Source organism: Trachurus trachurus, assembly GCF_905171665.1.
Source record: "Trachurus trachurus genome assembly, chromosome: 7".
Taxonomy (NCBI): Eukaryota; Metazoa; Chordata; class Actinopteri; order Carangiformes; family Carangidae; genus Trachurus; species Trachurus trachurus.
The window spans coordinates 14,371,334-14,393,176 of record NC_139901.1 but is presented as its reverse complement, the minus strand read 5'-3'; the positions used below and the strand labels follow the sequence as shown (position 1 = coordinate 14,393,176).

Sequence of the window (21,843 nt, the reverse complement as noted above, 5' to 3'; positions counted from 1 at the left end):
ACTGTGAATCAGAGCAGCCTTCACCTGGAAGGTCTGGGCTGGACCGGCCCTTCTGAAGTGCCCTTGAGCAGGACACCGGAGCCCTGCTGCTGCTGAACGACCCCCGAACATCACAGAACATCACGGCAGAACAAACCAAGTCCAAACCTCTCAGTGAACGTGCCAAGAGACAGTTTATACTGCAAAACATTAGAGTCAGACTGAGCTGCTGTCAGCTGACTGTCACATGACCTCAGCCCGACAGTTGTCCAATCACAGACACACACACACGCGCTTTTATTGTCTTTGCACTTTTTGTTTCTCTGTTTATTTGTCAATGTTTGTTATGTGGAAAAAAATATTTCTTCATGTTCAGCCCTCGTGTAGCAAGGGAGGAGCTCCTCTGGACAAAAAACAAACAAACCTGCTGTCAGCATCTCTCTGGGCCTGTTTCTTCAGTCATTAGTAGTTTCAGAGAAAACGTCTGACAGTTGTTGAGATTATCTAAAGAAACAGTTTTTTTTAACAGTTTTTCATTTTGTTTTTGCACCAAAAAAATAAAACTCCCATCAATTTCCATTTATTTGTGCATCATACAAATAATAATCAAAATCTGGATAAGTAAAACTGAATCTGCACAAGGTCAGTGGCAACTTTACCTTTAATCTACCAACAAGCTCTTGCTTGTAATATAATATAATTATGTAAGTTTTATTGCAAATTTTTTAACCTTTTCTAAATCATTATCACAAATTACAAATGAATTTTGGTTTATATTGTCAAAACCTTGCAGACGTCACCTCAGTGGCCTCTGTCAGAGGCAGCGGCCTGCAGCAGGAGTCAATGGAGCTCTGTGGCGCCCTCTGCCTGAGCTCTGCTCAAACTGCACAGCCCAACAAAGCCACAGCAGGAAAAGCACAGGTGGAGATTAAAAAGAAAAGAAGACAAAAACAACGACAGTTTAATTCAGTCGAATTGTTTCAGTTTCAGGAAACTGCAGTCGAAAAGTCACAATCAGCTCCAGTCCCCTCAACAAAAAACTTCACATGGTCAAAGTTGAAGGGGGATTCATCATATTTTTAACACGAGGACAATGAATCCTCCTTTAACCACAGCAACAATTAGAATTAAATGTTCCAATATGTATTATTATTGTAATATTAATTAGCAACACCCTGCAGCCATAAAAAAAGAATCAGAATTCAGACAACAATTTCATCAATGAGATCTGCAAATAGTGTTTCCAGAGACACAAAAGAGAAATGGACCCAGCTAAAGGCTAAAGGAGATTTTAGCTCTTAGGACCAACGTAGATGAGACAGGAAGCAGTGAAGCTTCGTTCCCTGGCTTGTTTCAGTTTCAACCTTTGACCTTGGCTCCATGACCTGTGCTTCTCCTGCTCTGACCAATCAGAGCGTCTACTGAGAAAAGTCCTGAGGATGTGGTTGTTCTTAACGCAGTATCTGTGCACTCACACCTCTCCCACTGTATAAACTGTGTTTAAGTATTTTCATTGGTCCTCGTCCTCCCTGAGGCACCAGGTTGTAAAAAGACTGAGGCGTTTTGTTTTTGCAGCTCATGTAAATTTATTTGTTATTTTTCATTAAAATATACACTCGGGACGACGGGTATCTAAATCCTTTAGTTACAGAAAGAGATCATATGTACACAGGTGCATCTGATTGTACAACAGGAAACTCAGGAATCAAACATTTATATATCATCAACAGGAGAGTGACTTTTCCTCCCTCGTCTCCCACGTCCGGGATCCTTCGTCCTCCACAGTCCAACGAGACAAACGTCCTCCTCTCTGGACGTTTTCACCTTCATCTTTAAAGCCTCAGACGCGTTTCAGAACATTTCAGTATCATCAAAGGAACCAGGAAGATTAGAAACTTTAGTACGAGCTTTTTAATGATGCTGCCTCGTCTCCTCGATAACGAGTGGAGGAGGTGAAGAAGAGGCAAAGAGCAAGTGTTGGATTAAATGTAATCTGTTCTCTGTGCTGCCAATAACAGGATGTGATCCTGATGTAGTGAAACCACATCATTAAAGGTGCAGAGCTGCGACGTCCAGCTCAGGACCATGGGAAAATCTCTGAGCCCCAAACAACATGGACGTAAGTAAAGCTCAGAGCCTCCTGATGAATCGTCTGTGAAATCAGACTCAAACTAAAGTGCATGATGTCGTCTGATAGGTGACAACATGAACCTGTCAATAGCTTTAACACACCGGAAAAAAGTTGTTTTTCAATATTTTGTATATTAAAGATAATTTTCTTTTAAAACATTTAGATTTTATTAACATTGCCAAACCTTTGTTAATGATATGTTGGCTTACTCACTTTCAGACCTTCAGGTTGCAACTGTGTTTTAGAACAAAAGAAAAAATATTTAATGTTTAACAAAAGAAATTTTTTAATTTTATTTTACTATTATTTAATATTTTGTATTAAAGCTGCTCAAGACAGGAAAGTTCACCCAGACAACATCATACGACAATGTGCTCTCATCTTCACCGGCCTCCATGTTATTTCATCTTAGAGATTTGCACACGGATCAGGAGCTGGAGGTTGGAGCTGCTGAATTAGACATTACAGAGTCTCACTGCTGCTCCAGGCTCCGCCCCCCGAAGGCAACACTTTGACACTGATGATTTTGCATTAAATTTAAGCCTCATGGTTAGAATATGTCCTTCGCTCAGTCTCACTCTGACAATGATCTGCAATGAACACAGGTCTGACGTGCTGCGATGTTACCAATGACACGACTGACTCCATCGGCATCAGTAACAGGTATCGAAATGTGGTCCTGTGCGGTGACGGAGGAACCAGGAGGCTCACTGCTCCACACTGAACAGCTCATCACTCTGTGTCCTTTAAACTAATAAATATTCAACGTCCACGTTAGTTCACATGCACAGGCTTCGTCCCAGATTCATCTCGCTCTGTCCAATCAAAGCTCCGCTGTGGTCGGTCTCATTCCAAACAGAAACATCAACACATGTGACTTTAATTCACAGATTTTCCAGCATTTTAACACACACATGTCACCAACACAGAGGAAACAGAGTTTACTTAAGTTTGGACTCACAGGAGTCAAACTACAGTTGGAGTTGGATTAGCAGCTAATTTAAAATCGTGGGCAAGTACCAACAACGACAGTTCAAGAAGAATTTAATGGATTAAAATGTGTTTTGAAATCAAGCTCTTCTGATAGATATTATTCCTTTAAAACTGAACTAACACAATCCCATTAATGACACTGAGCAGTTTGTTAGGTAAAAATGAGAGAAGCCTGGAGATGACACGACAACGTTCAATGGCCTCACATCAGACTTTTACATCTAAGGTGTTTTCACTTTTTCAAAACTCAAATCCTCAAAAACCTGAAGCTTCTCCCATATTTAAAGCTGCTGTAAAGCTACAGAGGAAACATGTTGGATTCTGTCTGAGTGACTGGAGGCCGCCGTGCGTCCGAGCTGCTAATGACAGTGTGGACGGTGCCACAGAAACACCTGTTCAAAGACAAAACAGTCCAGCAGCAGTTCAATCGTTTACTTCCTGTAGAAGATTTTCAGCTTCCTGCTCAATCAGAGCTGATCTCTGGTTCTTCATTTTCTCAACCGCTGAAAGACCATATTCCTGCGCACGCGCACACACACACACACACACACACACACACATAAACCTACAGCTGAACTGTATCAAGCTGCAGCCACAGGCCGCCTTAGCAAACACAGGAAGTGAATGTTAAACTGATGTTAACAGATTGTTTTGTCTTTTTATAAAAAGTGGTTGAAACAGGTGTTTCTGTGGCTCCGCCCACAGCAGCTCATGACTCTGCTCCAACACACTGACCGTACCTGACGACCTCACACATCCTGATGTCTCATAACAACAACATCACTTTAAACTCAAAGGCTGCAGTGGAAGAATCAGCTCCCAATGACACAGAGAGGCTTACATGCAGGCTGAGAACACTGAATAAATAAACGTAAAGACAGACAAGTCAACAGACAGACAGACAGGTAAACTGGCAGACAGACTCCTCCCCCCTTCAACCAGCTGACAGTGAGAGAATCTGACCTTCGTTGCATAAGGTTAAAAAATAGACTTTGTGTTCCTGTGCGGAGTCTCTGTGTTGATCAGTTTGTTCTGGTCTCTCTAGCGAACACAGACAGAGAACAGGAAACATCCCCCCCGTGTGGGGAGGAGGGGATAGTGCAATCGGAACCAAGAGGGCTGGACGGACAACGACACAAGATTCCTCCTGTGCGGTGGGAGAGAGGGCGGCGACCCTTCAAGGTTGTGTGTGGGTTCTTCTGAGAGATTCTCTAAGAGGAAGTGATGTTGCTTTAAAATAAAAAGGGGAGGAGACAAAGCTCAGACCCAGGAGCCAATCAGAGCAGCTGGTTTGACAACATGAACATGTCACCTTCAGACAATGGACAAGCGGAGGGACGATGAGCGCCAATCACCCGGGCAAGCCTCGCGCGAGGCAAAGTTTTTCTCAAGACTCCAGGACAGGTGCACTTCATCTTTGCTGCAGTGTGTGGTACCTGCGGAGGGGGCGGAGCTACTTGCAGACGGCCTGGTTCACAATGTGCTTGGTGTTGAGTCTTTTGCAGCTGGGCGTGTCATTGCACCAACACATGCAGAGAGGGGTTACTTGCAGATGGCCTCCAGGGCGTCCAGGGTGCGTTTGATGTCGCGGATCTGCGCGGCGAGGGTGTGGATGGGCTGCATGGATCGGTCCAGCTCCTCGCAGCGAGCCATCAGCGTGTACATGCCCTGTCGCACACAACAGAACAAACAGCGTCTCAATGATATCGTCACAACATGAGGGAGAGTCACAGTTTCACTAGAGATCAAGCGTGTGGACAGAAAACAGAGTTGATGCGCAGCGTCCATCACATGCTCACTTTTTCTGTAGCATAGTTCCTATACTCATTAGTATATAAACGCAATTATAAATGTTTACAGTCTGAACAGGTTAAATACCAGGTTTTTTGTCTCTCTTTCCGAAGTCTGTCAGGTTTTTATCTAAAAATCTAAAATCTGTTGAAAAAGTTTTAATTCACTGGTGACAGTTTTGAAGAGAGACTTTCACATGTTTCAACACACGTAAACAAGGTTTGATTGTTTAAAAGGCTTTTACACAGGATGAGAGGAGACCGGTGACGTCTGTGTGTGAACTACATTAAAGCCACTGAGAAACTGAAATTGTGAATTAAACACAACTGGCCAACAATTTATTAATGGTGTCGTCTCGGGCTCAGTGTTTAGTCTAACCACAACAACAGCGTGGCTGCCAGCGCAAATGAAGCATTTGTTCCCAAAAAACAGTCACAGTCCTGCCAGCTGTCTGGAATGAGTTGAGTTTTGTGGTGTCAGACCTCGAACACACCACGGTCCACTGCAAAGTTTGTCAAAAGGCTGTTGATACTAAAAGCAGCAGCAGAACCAATTTATTTCAACTCAATTTCTCTCAAACAGAGGCAGCAGCCGAGAGGGAGAAATGTGTCTCACTCCAGGATGCACAAGAGACGCTACAGCTCACAAACAGTGGCTGAACAGCAGCCAACACTAGTGGAGTAATTCTCCCACTGCACCTCGACAACAAAGACAACAAAAGGACATGATGGAAAACTATAACCATTGCAGTCGTGCTTCGTATCGCTAAAGATACAGTATGGTGACCACATAAACTGTGGAAAAGTAACAACTCACCCTGAAACTACATAGTGCACTTAGAGTTTGCATTTTAACCACAGAAGGGGAAGTTCACTTTTCTGTTTTTGAAATTTTATTGATAAAGTAAAAGCAAAACTTGTATTGAGTCATGTCTTTGTCATTTTTAATTTTTATTTTCGAAGAAAAAGAAAAATCAATTTAAATCGTAAAACGAGTTTGGTGTGATAAACCTGAAATTATATTTTTAGACCATAGGCCTGTCCCAATATGCACACTCGATCACACTTACACACTTGGCGTGCGCGTTCATGGGCTTAGTGTCAGTGCGCAAGTGTGTCCCATTCCTCCAATGACCGAAAGTGCAGCACGCTTGATTTGCACTTTACCCACACTTAAGGTAAGACCGCATCCGAGCGGTATTTGGCCAAGTATAAATCCCACAATGCACCACGGTGAAGTCTGCCGTCACCGGGATCCACAAGCCACGTTTAGGAAATGCGATTGAATTAATCTCAATAACATGAAATTAACTTTCTATCTCATAGCCTAATTATGACTTTTTAATGTCATATTTTATATTCATCATGCTCTGTTCATGTTTTTATTTTTTCGTTTTTCTTGTTTGTTTTATTTACTTACGGAGTTGGGCTTACACATTTATGATTTGAATCTTGCGCATAGAGACACTTTAGGAGTAGATGAGACTGTGATCCAGCAGCATTGTTTATTAAAACTGTTACTGTGCTGTGTGTGAGTGTGTAGTAGTTGCAGTTGCAGTGTGTCACAGGCTGCACTTGTCAAGTGTGTCCCGATTGCTTTTAAATCTCCCCCCCACACGCTTGCACACCATATGCAAATATATGTTCCGCCGGCAAAACGTCACCAAAGTGTGTGCGTAACCAAGCGCACTGAGCAAAGTGTGGAGAAATGAGACAGGCCCCATATCACCAAGATGTAGTGTCATCAATGAAGCCAGTAACACACACACACACACACACACACACACACACACACACACACACACACACACACACACACACACACACACACACACACACACACACACACACACACACACACACACACACACACACACACACACACACACACACACACACTGTCACCTTTATGCTCATGTCCACCGACTCCCCCAGGCTGTCCACTGAGTCTCTGTACGTCTGGATGTAGCCAACGCTCAGAGCCGTCATCTGGATCAACAGACACAACATGTGAGTGTGAGAGTGACAGCAATGTAATCATGTTATGTGTGTATAATGAATGAATGAAATTGTTTATTTCGGTCACACAACTCCAATATCACAATCAACCATTTTGCGTGAACAATTAGCCAGCACATATTATACACAATTGCAACCATACATTTCACACACACAAAAAAGAAAATATCATACAGTGACCGGAAACGGAACAGGCTGAAGCCCAAGGCTTATATTTTCCTATTCTTTACACTCTATGAAATAATACACACACACACACACACACACACACACACACACACACACACACACACACACACACCCCAGTGTGTCTCATGACCCCGCTAATGTGAGGACTCACGTTCTGGATGGTTCCGTTCAGGCTCCTCATCATCATCTCCACGCTGTGCGCCACCTCCTGTGTGTGTCTCTGTAAGTCCACGAGGACAGCGGGGTCAATCGGCGGGATGTCAGCCGGTCTCCGTGACAACCCCCGACTCCGGTAGATGGGACCCGAACAGTCCGCTGGTTGGAAAGCAACAGTGAGAAGATGTTCAACAACAGAGCAGCAACTGATGCTCCTACTGATCACTGTTACACTGAGGTTCCTGAGTGAAAGACGACCTGGCGACCTGCCTCATTAAAACACCAGCAGCAGCTAATTCAATCAGATGGAGATGTGGATGAAGACAGAGATCATATGATGAATATTAATTAAAGATGTCTTCCAGTGATGTCACAGTGCTGTGGATGAGAGAGCAGCACGTTTGTGTAGTTTCCCCGTTTGAAGGACATTTCCTCTCAACGCTCAGACTGAACCACAGCTCAATGGAAACAACAATGAGGAACAGAAAGAGGATCGGTCTGACGCCAGACGATTTCGGTCAGCTGATCCACAGTCAGATGTTTGTGTTGCTGCAGCTGCTGTTTGTGTTTGTGCTACGTAAATAAATGTTACAGAGAAAACCAGTGAGACTCTGTCTTCTTAACACAGACACTGTGTGTTTGGGTTCCAACCTGCTGCACAACTAACCATCTTACAAATGTGTTTGTGTTAACTGTGATTGTGTTTTCATACAGTCTCCTCATTCTACCAGAACTCAAGAGCACACACACACACACACACACACAGACACACACCGTGGCTCTCAGACCAGACCTCAGATCAGCCATTGAGTGATTACTGTGATTCACGTCATCAGTTCATCATAAACCAACACCAACAACAATTCATCTGCTTAATCCAATTCATTGATTCTCCATTACTTCCTGAGGTTGGGACATGACCGGAGCTCTATGTGAATGATGATAAGTGGTGGCTGATGGGAAGTCTGAGCCTCCACAGGGACACGGACACAGTCAAGACTCTGCAGCTGCAGCAGAGAATACAGACAGACAGCTCCTTTCTCAGACTCTCCGGACATCAAATAAATAACATGAAGCCCACCTCCTCTGAACCATCTCTGTGGTCGACTTAATTTATCTATTAATAATCTCATTCCCACTGACTGGATTCTGAGTTTCAGTGGTAACAGACGTCACTTCCTGTGTGAAAATAACACCTTGTGAACTTTACTCACAGTCGCTGCAGTCCAGACTGGGCTTGGAGCTCATCTTGATCTTCTGCTCCAGGTTTTTGGCGACAAAGTTGGTCAGGTCTCCTTCGTGGCTGACCGTCCCCTCCAGCTCCAGAGCCGAGGAGATTGTGGCCCGTCGACCCTCTGACTGGCCACTTCTGCCCCCTCCCCGGGCCCCAGCTGCATAACGAAATATAAAACACCCAATAAATATCTGTTCTGTTCTTTAATTGTTTCACTGCTGAAGCTTCAAATGAGAGGACAGAAGACAGCCTGAGATCTACCTCCACACGCTTGGCTTATTTCATCCAGGCTCTTGCTGTCCTGCATCCCCCGCACGTTGCGTACCCATACCTGGGCCATGACATGGGGGGGACAGGGGGCGTCATCGGAGGGAAGAAGAGGAGGTGGGGGAGAAGAGGAGGAGGTGCTCGGACCGGGGGCCGAGGACGAGTAATGTCGTGAAGGCTGAAGAGTGGATAAAGAAGACAAGGTGAAAAAGAAGAAGTTAAAAACATCACACAAACAAATCACGATGAACCAACACATTCTGACCCCGCCCCTCCTCTGTGATCGACAGCCGCAGGACGCAGCGTTTCAACCGGCTGTGGTTCTCCTCCTCTGGCTTTACCTCAGATGACGCTCCTCATGTCTGTTGACTACATAATCAAGATGAACTGTCCTGTTCACTCACCTCCCTCTGCATCCTCCCTCCTCCATACTGACTCCTCCACTTGTTTTCAGTCTTCTCTGCGTCCTCCTCATCCTGTTTCTCCTTCTCTCCATCCTCCTCCTCCTCCTCCTCCTCCTCCTCCTCCTCCTCCTCGTCCTCCTCCCTGCTGTCGCTGGCTCCGCCCATAGTCTCTGCTTCTGCACGCTGTCTGGCTGCGAGGGCGTGGCCTGCGCGCTGAGATGAGTCTTTGGTGTGTGCCGAGCCCCACAGCAGAGTTGCATCTTGAGGCTCGGCAGCGTAAGCGGCCTCAGTAACGTCTCTGATGATGGATCCTGATTCTGAGTTTCCTGCACACGTGGCGCCGGGGAGGGAGGCGTCTGTGTTCCAGGGCGTGTGCAATGACAAATGAGACGTTCTCTCGTTAATGGCCATCTCTGCATCCAGGCGACCTTCACCGTCATGAACTCTGTTTTCCACGTCTACATGGTTCTCTGTGTGTCTGAGGGAGCCGTCCACCGATGCCTCCCCAGGACAGGGCGCTCTGCTCCCCCCACATTTGACATGAGGGCCGTTCTCTGACACAACAGGTATCACAACCCCGTTTGCCGTTTCTGGCACTTCTGTGCCAATCACAGGGGAGAGACTCATCCCTCCGCCTGCTGGTGGAGAGACAGAGAGAAGACGTTAGAGGACGAGCTTCTGATTCTTTACCTGATTTAATCTGTAACTCGGGGGGAGTTTGACCAGGTTCCTCTGCAGAGGAGACAGAGATCATATAAGTCTCATCCAGAAACAGTCCCCGAGTACCAAGACACAGCTTCTATCAAAGCTTCTTTATTCTCCATTGTAGGTGTAGCCGTTAATCTGGCCCCCTGCGTTGTGTTTGGTACGGACTGCCCCAGGTGGGGTTCAACCGACGATGCAAACCGTTTTGCCAAGAGATTTCTAATTTCAAGGTGCAGAAACACAGTGACAAAAATACAAACAACAACAACAAACCTTAAAACTTAACTTGGCCCTCAAACAGTCATACACACTAATGGTTTGACTCCTGAAGCTTCAGGCTGTGATGATGAGCACCAACACTTTGTTGCTGCAGGTTTGAACCCTCAGTCTGGTTTGTTGACGGGAAGCTCGACGTTTAGGCCTAACGTTACTCTTTAGAGGCCTTTGGGACCTGTTGTTTACTTCCAGTCTGTTGAATCATGTGTGGATCCACCGTTTCTCTGATCAATAACACAACACATACTCTCAATCATGTGAAATGACGTAATAACAGACTGCTTAGCCTAGCACCAGCTAGCTGTGAGCTAGCCTGGTATTAGCAGCTCTGGCATTCATTCTCCAGACTTTAGACTAATAATGCGTCTGAAAGGTGAACAGACCCCATACCATTGATTTAAAGACAACCAGGGGGGCAGAGGCCGCGGAGCAGCCGCCTGCCAGCGGGCAGGAGGCGGCCGAGCTGCGGTCTGTAGCCGCCTTGCTAACCCGCTGTCAGCGGTGACAGCGGCGGACCGATGGCAGCGCCGCCGGGCCTGGGAACCGCAGCTCGGCTGTAACAGTCCGACGGTGACTCACGACTACAAGTCTCTAGTGTGAACTGTTGTGTAAATGTGTTGTTAGTGACTCACAACAGTCGGACAGAGCACAGTGTGAAGAAGACAACAACACTCACCGGAGCAGTTCCTATCCTGAAGATGTAAGCAACAACCGAGTCCCACCTGGAAATCCGTCCCCTCACATCCCAACACAATAGTTCCGTCTGACAAAAACAAAGGCCCGTAAGACAAGATAAGGTTTCAAAATACTCAAAACTGTAATGAAAAATGTTTAATAAATTAATAAATAATAGTAATAATAAAAATAAAAGATAATTATGTGTTGTGTATGTGTATATAATATGAATATAAGAAAATTTGTATTTTAGCAATGTATTTCCTCCCTGACTCACAAGCATGGATCTATTATAAGAATATCCATGCTCACAAGCCGTTGTACATTTGTATAAAGAAGCAAACAGTGTTTGTAGGCTAGAGTAAACAACGTAACGTGGTTGTCTGCATTTAGCCCCATTGTTTCTATTGAGCAGATGACTTTATTTCTGTTCACAACCAGGCTTCGTCCTGCTGTTCTGTCCAGCAGGTGGAGACAAACTCCACAGCATCTCAAACTGTGTAATGTTCACAGTTTACAACATTGTGATGTATAGAGAATTGGCCCAGGTGAGGAGACACATGGGCAACAAGGTTCAGCATCCCAGGTGAGGCTCTCTGGTCTTTCTGTGTTTTTACAAAAACACCAGCTGTTTCCTATAACTTCTACTCACTAAACCTGACAGTCAGTGCGTCCTGCTTTGACTTTGTGCGTATGGGAGCTCTTACTGTGTGGCAGTGACCTTAGTAGTCAGAAAAGGAAGCAGAGTTGAAGTAAAAAGCAGGGCTTTAACCACTGACACACTGAGCAGTAAATGTGACTAAACTATTTCTGACTTCAAAAACACAAAGATATGATTAGGCTACTATTGAGGAGATTTATTGAGGGGATCATAGTAGCTACTAGATCAGTCAGGGCACATTCAGTGTTTCCTGTGTGTCTTAATCAGCTTATTCTGCTGCCTCTAAACCTTTGATATATTTGAAAAATGTGTTTGACATATTCAGACTGATGGTGAAACGTCTGGAGGATTAAATGAGGACCTGGTTTGGCCTGTTTGTGCCTCCCCAGATGAAGCTGTGCTGGTGTCAAACCCTCCACTGAGGTCAGAAATGACAAACACTGGTGCAGAGAGGCAGCAAGGAATCAAACCACACAGTCACCACAACTGAAGATCTCGTAAAGTTTCTAATCAACCTCATACGTCCAGGCAGCTGCTCTGCTTCAGCCGTTTCATCCCATTTGTTGCTTTGTTCCTCTCATGCAAACATCAAAGTCTGAGACCTTCACCTAAAGACAATTAGATTCCTGAAATAAACCAATAGTTTCCAGAGTTTTGCTCGATAACCACCGCAACCATTAGCAGGTTTTATTTCGGTTTTGAGGAGGTTCCTGTCAGAGAGAAGATATTTTAACAGACAAGCAGCAGCAGCCACAATAAAGGAATCCACAGCAAACTCAAAGCACGTGTCTTTATTTATTCACATTTGGTTTTCCACAGTAAAAGCTGCACACTGCATGTTGCACACTGGCAACCAACAGGACAGGACAGGCCCATAAATCACTGTTTATTAATTACATTCAGTTCGGGGGCAGAGGAGCGTGTCCTTCAGAGGACCTGATCTGACCCCCCCTCCGCTCCTCCTCCACCTCATTCTGCTCCTCATTAACCAACAGCGTCTTCAGTCAGGGAAGAAAGTGCGGGAGAAGAGAGGAAATGCAGCACAAATGCATGCCTGCTGCCTTCCTGATGCATGCCTTGATGCATCTCAGACAAGGACGAATCAGGACGTTGATGAATGGTTGAAGAAGCAGGAAAAATGGATGTTAATAGCGTATGTGGATGGTGTTTTTAGTGGTCCAAAGTTGTAAACAAATGCCATGTGAATGTGTGTAACTGTGCTCACGCATGTTAGATCCAGCGACACTGATGTTTTTCTCAGTCCACTTCTCTGTGAGATGCATTTTAATGACAGGTGTAAACAGACTCTGTAATTTCTCTGCAGTTTATCTACTTCTGACCCCTTTTCTCCCATCCCACCTGTGCCCCCCACCAGAAAATACTCTGGACCCAACCCTGCTGGCCACCAACATCTAACTGCTTCGTCCTTGAGGCCAAGTGAAGAAACCTTCACTATGATGTAGACACCAAATCTGTAGAAGTTCTGTCCAGTGTCCAGGTGCTGCACAAGGCCAAAACAGTGTTTTGTGGGGGTCAACTTTACTTTGACCTTTGACCTTTGACCATGAAAATCTAATCAGTCCGTCCTCAGGTCCTGGTAAATTTTTGTGACAAAGGTGAAGAGGTTCTGTCAAGGTGATCAGCAGAGGAATAGAAATGGAGGAGGACTGTAAAGTAAACTCCCAATATGAACACATCATCACATATCATCACACATCATCATGGAAAACTATGTGTAGCTGGCATCCAACCAGTGTTTATGAGCACGTTTATGTTTCTTGTCGACCGTGAATTAAAGGGGAATTGCCGTTTTTTAGAATCTGGACCTTATTTGTAGCATAAAATACGATCATTTACTCACCCAGATAACTTTGGTGTCATTACAAGTCGTTCAGACGAAATTTGATCCAGCCGAGAGCCACGTAGGCTATATCCGTATAATGCGAGTCTACAGGGCAGCGGAACGCAGCCTCTAAATAACACATTATCTGCCGCAAAACTCGTTCATTTGACCAATATTTTGTTACTGTATGATACGCTAGTGCTATTCCCCTCTGAGTCCGGGGTTACCTGTTATCAACATCCAAGGTCTATAGGTTGACCTACTAACCTCTGACCTGGATGATATCGTTTCTGCGTGTTTCTGACTTCTCAGAACAAAATGAGCAGCTGGACGAAGCTCAGCTTCCACAGACTTCCTCTCCGCAGCCTGGACTTACTAAAGCTCCGGCTAGTTGCGCTAAAAATGGACCCGAATGCTGTGGAATCATTATTATCAGAATGAGCCGGGCAGCGGTCAGAGATGATATCATCCAGGTCAGAGGTTAGTAGGTCAATTTACAGACCCCGGATGTTGATAACAGGTAATCCCGGACTCAGAGGGGAATAGCACTAGTGTATCATAACAAAATATTGGTGAAATGAACGAGTTTCGCTGCAGATAATGTGTTATTTAGAGGCTGCATTCCGCTGCCCTGTAGACTCGCATTATATGGCTATACGCGGCTCTTGGCTGGATCTAATTTTGTCGGAACGACTTGTAATGACACCAAAGTTATCTGGGTGAGTAAATGATCGTATTTTATGCTAGAAATAAGGTCCAAATTGTAAAAAAACGGCAATTCCCCTTTAATCAGTTCACAAATGATTAATGCCAGTTTACAGCACGCCGCACGATATTTCCATGGACATTAGAAAAAGAAAAGCATCCCATTTATTAAAAAAAACAACTTCATTTTTGGATTCGTAAGAGTATGTGTACTAGCTCGTTTTCATCTGTACTGTACAAACTGAACTTTGAAATCGTTCTTAGTGTGAACTGCCACAAAAACACTGACAACCGACTGCTGTGAGACAAAAACATAATCCTCTCATTTCCATTTCACCCACACACACACACGTCTGCTTCACTGTAACTTCTCCAAACCTGGATCAAAGTAGACTGGACGGGATTAGACTGGATTAGATTTGAAGTTTTACTCTTGAGTCCCAAAATCAACATTTAACTAAGAATAAAACTCCTGGATCAGTTTTGTGAAAATATTCTTGATCTTCAGCATCAACGTCCACAGATCTTTATTTTCTGCACTGCTCCTCTGACAGAGGTAAAATAGGAAACCGGTGAAGTCTGGAGGAAAATTCAGTAGCTGTTTTTTTTGCAGGTTGTCGGGAGCAATTTAGAAGAAATGTCTTGAACTCCAGTGGAGCAGCAGATCTGGTGGTCAGAGCAGCGGACATGAACAATTAGAGGCATCTGTGGAAATATGTGCACACTCAACATCTGTGGCGTCCGTCAACGTCCACAGGAATCAGAGAGAGACTCAGAGAAACCATGTGAGGCAGCTCACTGTAAAATTCAATCTTCAGCATGAGCAGACGGTTTTATCCAGCGTCACTGAGAGGGAAATTGTGGCGAGGCGCACAAACCTCTTATTACACCTAAAAAGCACTTTTATGTGCAAATGGTGAAAAAAAACCTTTCTGCTCGACTGAGCGGCGGGAAAGAAAAGGCAAAACTGGTGGATGAGTCATTATGTGTGGACAACGTCAAACGTGCCTCCTCCTCCTCCTCCTCCTGGGAGCTGGAGAAATGTTTTCTGCATTTTCCATCATCACTGCTGTGATTTCACAGAGGGAACAGACATGAAGCCATTCGAAGCCACAGTTTAGTCGTTGTGATGAGTCGTCATCAAGCTGTTCCTCAGCTTCCTGTTTATTGAGATGGTGCCTGAGGCCTGTGACAACAACAACAACAACAACTCGGTTTTATCTTAAATCATTTTCGGATTGTGGTTTGAATCAACTCCTCTTCGTGTTCATCAGGTGCAGAAGCTGCTGATTAAACAGCTATAATACTGTACACAGTTCAATGACGTAATGCAACCTAATGTCAAGTGGTGTAAACAGTAGGCCTATTTTTTTTAAATAAAATTCTGACTATATACAGGAAAAAATAATAATTATGTAATTCACTTTTGCAATGAAACACTATGTTTCTTGACACATTTTACATAAAATTTGTCGCACGTTTTTTAGAAGAAAAAGGGTGTTTTTAGGATAGTTCAGTATTGCCAAACTGATTAGAATTTGAATACAGAAATCTATTTCAATTTAATGTTTTCAGACGAAAGTATATTTATACTTAAATCCACTGTAGGTAGATAAAGTATATAATATTTATTATTCTTTTGTGGTTATACCATTTGACATTTTCAGGGGCATTCAAATCTGATGCATGCTTTTTAAAAAACTATTTTTTAAAGATATTACTGAATTGCTCATCTTGCCTACCCTTATTTGTCACTGGCCCACATACAACACTGAGGCCTTTTATGAAGACATGATGTCTCCACTTATTCACCCTGGTGCTGCGTTCTTGAAACTGCGTCTGAGCTTAGGCACAAGTAAAATGACTTGAATAATATGTTCTTTGTAAGCAGCACAGCTCATGGTTAGATATCTACTCTGTGCGTCAGTTATGTCTCTGAGAAAATGTTACAGTTTTAAAAGGGCACAAGGGAAAAAATGTGATTTTGACTATCTCAGTGATTCCTGAGACAAGGGGAAGACCTTTAATAGTTAAGTGGATATTTAAGGAAACTTTAAGGATGAAAATATCTACAGTATAACTGTTTTACAGTTACAAACTAATTAGTATCAATGTAGGAATAATTCTTTGTAAATGATTAGTATTAACTGATGCTTAAGCATGCGGTTACTTATTTGTCTTTATGTATATTTACTTCACTCATCAAGCAAACAGAACAATTAAAACTTATTAATTCATTTTATTTTTTAATAAATATTAAATTAGCTGCAGTTCAACACAGCCACTCACAGCCCTCCAGTCCCAGGTCACAATTTTATACCAAAATAATTTGTTTACCTGTCATTTATTTGTATTTCCTCAACATACTGGCTTTAATTGTCTTTTTAGGTTTTTGTTAGTTTTAGATTCTTTTCATTTCTCTGTTGAGATTTTTCCATGAACAAATATTTCTTTCATCATGATGCAGCGTTCAATCAGTTTGGTTCTGACTCTCAGTGTTATAAAATCTCTGATCCTTTTAAGTTATAATGACTTTCTCTGTGTTTTCAGATTTTCTGATGAGCTCTACAAGAACTTTCTGACCTTGATGAGCAGTTACAGTTTCCACTGCTCTGGGGCCAAATCGTCCATCAATCAGTTTGTGATGAAGCTGTGGAGCCTCGACGGGTAAACTGACACCGATCTGTCAGAAACACTGATTGTGTTTATTGAACTGAGGTTCAGGTGGTTACAGCAGGAGGCTTCGGAACCACGTGGTCACACAACACTGTGATAGTAAAGTCTACAATGAAATTACAGTATTCACTTTGAGGCTTTAAGAGGAAGGAAAGTCTCGTTCTTCACTAAACACACCACTGAGATCCTGGTTCAGTTCAGTGTGTGTTTCTGTGTTCTGTAAAATCCAGTTTCTATTGGTTCACTCAGATTCAAGTTCGTCTCAGCAGTAAAAACACACAAAGCCACAGCCGCTCATGCTTGACCAGAACCATCAGATTTGAGAACTTGCGTGCACACGAACACAACATGAATACACAAACAGCAGTAAACAGTTAGGCTCCTCGCTTCTTCGGGGGGTTGAAGCCAGCGAGGAGGTGAAATGAAGCTCGGCCTGTTGAGACGGTGACTGAATGTGGTTGTTGGCAGAGACTAGTGGAGCTCTGTGCTGGACGGTGTGTTACTGTTCGACAGTGATGGACGTGTTCATGATGAATAACTTGGCTGAAGTGGAATGAAGCCCTGAAACAGAAAGTCAGAGCTGTTTGCATGTGATGCGATGTTTAGTAAAGCTTTGAAAGTAAAGCTTGGCTCACCATAAACAACTTTGCCTGTTCTCTGAAACGTATTTACTGTAATCATAAAAATGCAGAATCTTGATTTAATAATTAGGACACGTACAGAAGTGTATGGGGCAGGTGGCCCAACTTACCCCAGAGCTACCATATTGACTTTATTACTCCCCAAAGCTAAAATGGTGCACTTTTACTTACTAACTTATGCTGTAACTCATAGATAGCCTACCACAACTCATGTAGCCTATAAAACAAATATATTAGGGCTATTATCTCTTTTGGAGTTTTTCCTCAGTCGATGTGAGGGTCTAAGGACAGAGGATGTTGTTACGATGCCATGTAAAGCCCTTTGAGACAAACTGTTTGTAAAAAACGGGCTATACAAATAAAATTGCCTTGCCTTGCCTTGCCTGGTCTAAACACAATACTCATGAAACTTATGATTGACTGAATTTTTGGACATAAATGTCCGACCACTTTACTCATGAGGTTCTCACCTTCACAGACTCCATGAAATGATGCCGTCCTCCTAAATATTTGGTCACATGCTCAATTTTCCTATGGTTTCCTAGCAACAAGGGTGGCTCGATCAACTTGTCCCCATGCTACACTTAACCCAGTCTGGTAGATCACTGCGTTTTCACTGTGACTCTGACTCTATGAACATCTTGTGAACATTGCAGTTCAGTGTCTGGATATTTTAATTGGATAAAAAATAAAACCACACAATTCAAACAGAGTATTTTGAAAGCAGAACTTTATACATATTTACAGAAAGAAAACAGAGAATCTGAACAGTAAAGATCACGTGATGACGTTTTCATCATGACTCAAATCACAGGAGACGTAAATACAGAGTGAAACAGGAAGTTGACGTCTGTGAGGGAAACACCTCAGGTTCAAAACCGTCCACCATGAAAACAACTTGCTTGGTGTTTGGATTGGCACTAACAAACAAACTCCTACACAGCAGATCCAGCAACACTGTTTCAGGTCCTTTTACCCAGATTTAGATTTGTACAGTTGGATCTGGTGCAGAAGAGTAACGTTTGACTTTGTTACCTTCGACTCTGCAGTGCCAGTGCCTAGACCACTGTTCCATACTAGTTTCTACAGCTGGTTTTCTTAAAGTTATTCATTTACTTTTATCTGCCTGTTTCAAAGGAACGGTTCAGCAGGTCGTCCCTGTTTACAATCACCGTACCACCCAGGCTAAGCCAACTAACTGCTAACTGACTAGGTATGTCTTCTGGCACGATGTGCTCCAGGTTCCCCAACCCAAGTCCAGCCCACACTCAGCTGTCAGATGCTGTAACGTCCACATCTGGACTAAATCTACAGTTTATCAGCTGGAATCAGCCCAGATGCGCACACATGCATTGGCCAAACTCAGGCTGAGGGCCCAGACAGATGTTGGACCAGAAGTTTCATTTTGTTATCACGGGTGGTGCCAACCTGCTGATCAAGGAAAGGCAAGAAAGTCAATGAATGCAGTTCCCAAAATGGCAATAATATATTCATTATAGCTAGTTTCAGTGTGTTTTCACATCTTTTAAGTCTTATTGATGTTGTGAATTATTCAAACTTCAAACTCATTCAACTTTAAACAGTTATGAGCTTCAGCTTCAGTTCCGACTCGTTCAGGTTCAAACTCACCTGCTGCGTCAGATCTGATCTGTCTCATGCGTTGTTTAACAGCAGCAGAAAAAGCTCTTGATTTGATTTGGATTTTACTGCCAGCTTCACACGCGCACGCACGCACGCACGCACACACACGCACACACACACCCTTTCATTCCCCAGACTTAAACATTTAGAGTTACTCCCTCATAAACTTTCTCTCTGCTCAAACACTCAGAGGTAACTCAGCTCAGCTCAGACTTTGATGTGGTCAAAGCCAAGAGGCCAAGAGGCCACGCCCACAAGGCCACGCCCACATCAATGCTCTGCAGCTGGTCTCTGTTTTATTTTTCCTCCACCAGCATCAAAAAGTCATTGCTAAGTTCTCCACATGAAGCAGCATTATTACTGTGGGATGAAATTATTTAGTTCGATTTGTCATCATCGTCATTGTCACCACCATCATCATCATCATCGTCATCGTCACAGCATCTGATGTTAAAGACTCCTGCTGCTTTAACCGTTTGCTTCTGAACCTGTGATATGACGACCATGATGATGGTGATGGTGATGGTGAGGATGAAAGAAGACAGGGAGAGAGAAGCATGTTGGGCAAGTGTCTGGTTCGTGACCTGATGATGTTTCAACCTCACAACGTCTCAGATGCATTTTCACTCCTGATGAAACAAATAAATACGACTAAGCAGGAAGTGGAAGAGAAGCAGCAAGTGGAACAAGTTTTAACATTAACAACATTTTTCTGCTTAACGAAGCTGCTGGAGTCGTTCCCATCCATGGGACTCTGGTCCAGGTCTTCTACACTTCCAGCTCTGTGCAATAAAGACGTCTTTATTCTTTATGACACAGCGAGCGGCTGCTCTGTAATTAACAGCTCTACGTCTTCAGCAGCAGCAGCTGCAGCTCCATGTTGTCGACCTCAGAGTCTCTGATGGCTTCGTTTGGCTCAAGAGCCACAGTTTAAGAAACATGCATGTTCTGTACAGTCTGTTGGCAGCTCACTGTGTAGTTTGGTGCTTTCAAGTCCATGTTGGTGCAGTCCAACTTATTTCCGTCCCACAGACACGGAGTCACAGAACAGTTGTTGGAAATCAGATTTTAAAAACAAACAGATCACTCAGACTCATCAATACCTGTTCAATCATGAACGTGAGGAAGAAGTTTCTTTAGTTCCTATTAAGACTTGATCTGTCTCGTGTATTAGCAGCAGCACGGTCACTTCCTCTTCTTTCCTAAGTCTGTTCTTCTTTAAAATCTGTCCAGTGTGGCCTCAGGTCAGTGAAGCTCACACGCTGCTCAGAGCGCCAACGACCTGGGGGAGCAGATCTGTGACCTCATCAAAGCTTCGTTTCATGTGTGTGATCGTGGTTAGGCTCCGCCCCCCGCAGAGGAAACCAGCTCCACTGAGCTCAGAGTTTGTTCATAGCTGTTCACTGCTCCTCACAACCCTATTAATCAATCAATCAATCAATCAATCAATCAATCAATCAATCAATCAATCAATCAATCAATCAAGTTCCTCCATGTGCTGCTGAGTAAGTTAATTAGCTCGATAACTATTAAGTTCATTTTGAAGGTTGAAGCCCTTTAATTATCGATCACTGCAAACAATCTTTCAACACATATCAAAGATTATAGATCAATAGACTCTAAAGGGGAAAATCTATATTTATAAACCTTTGTTCAGTCAGCTGACTCACAACAACCAATCCTGGTTAGCACACTCATCTGTGCTTCTCAGGCTGCGTCCACGGCTACGTTTCCACTTTTTTAAACTAAACCACCTCCATTAAAACTAACACAACTAAACACACAGGTCGCATGACCATCAGCGCCCGCTATATAGTTGTCATAAATGTCATTGTGTCTCTGTCCAAACTTCAACAAAGTTGTTTTCAAAATAAAACTAATCTCAACAAACACAACCCCAGTTTTCGGAACAAAACAAGAGCCCAGAGTTTTCGAAATAAAATAACATCCCTGCTTTTTCTAAACTAAAACCCAACCCCAAAGTTTACAACCCTAGACTTTTCAAAAATAAAACATCCCAATCAGAAGAGTTGCTATACTTGAAAACTCTGCAGCGGTGTGGCATGTAGGAAAATAGATTAGCTTTAAAATGAAAACGTAGCCGTGTGGACGCAGTGAATCTGATTGTTTACTTTCAACATGTGTTGTCAATAAAAAGCTATTGAGCAGTGGAGTCTCAGTTCACCGTGAAACCTGAACACAACACAAAGGACAGTTTGTGCTGCTTCAATCACACACGTCTGACATTAAAAAGGGCAACAACATCTCTGAGGCCTGTTTCTGCCTGGAAGGAAGGAAATCAGTCTAAAAACATCTGCTCTGCTCTGGAGGACAACTGTCACAGTGTGATGTGTAATTAGCGGGCAAAACATGCAAACTACAGTCGTCCTTTTAGCTTGTTCCAGAAGAGTTGGATGACTTTTTCTTTTTTCTTACGTTCAACATTTGGAACAAGACACATATATTTTTTCTCTGCTGAGGCTCCGAACATAAACATCCCTTTACAGGTCTGAGTCTCATGCTGTGTTTCCTTCGGTCAGCATGCTCTCAACTCTCCTAGTGTATTCACACAGTCTGTGTCCAGGTGAAGCCGCCGTCCATCCTCAACTCACCTCACGTCTTGTTGTGTAGCTTAGTTTCAGTTTGTTGCTATGGTGACATAATGTCTCTTTTCTTTATAGATAAGTGCATGCGCATGTTGTAGTCTCTGTACATACAGTATGTGTGTGTCTCGCTGTATAAGTTAAGTGTGTGTGTGTGTGTGTGTGTGTGTGTGTACATGGGTGTGTTCATGTGGAAAATAACATAGATGTGTGTGTCTTTAAGTCACAAAGCTCTGCCCCCTCGTTGTGACACCT

The 21,843-nt window shown here is 43.5% G+C and overlaps 1 protein-coding gene across 2 annotated transcripts; it reads right to left on the bottom strand.

Moving 5' to 3' along the window:
- Positions 1-1,327: 1,327 nt before the first annotated feature.
- Positions 1,328-10,877, bottom strand: borcs6 (BLOC-1 related complex subunit 6). 2 transcript variants are annotated; one of them, XM_083975082.1, is made up of 7 exons: positions 10,820-10,877; positions 9,163-9,800; positions 8,753-8,936; positions 8,472-8,648; positions 7,253-7,416; positions 6,799-6,882; positions 1,328-4,771 (listed from the first exon to the last, which is right to left on the bottom strand). In XM_083975082.1, the coding sequence occupies exons 2-7, from the start codon at positions 9,787-9,789 to the stop codon at positions 4,646-4,648; spliced, it is 1,362 nt and encodes a 453-aa protein (XP_083831208.1). In that variant the 5' UTR covers positions 9,790-9,800; positions 10,820-10,877; the 3' UTR covers positions 1,328-4,645. The 2 variants fall into 2 exon arrangements, with proteins under 2 accessions (XP_083831208.1, XP_083831209.1); XM_083975083.1 differs by having other exon boundaries at positions 9,163-9,797; positions 10,820-10,855.
- Between the last annotated feature and the right edge of the window lie 10,966 nt (positions 10,878-21,843).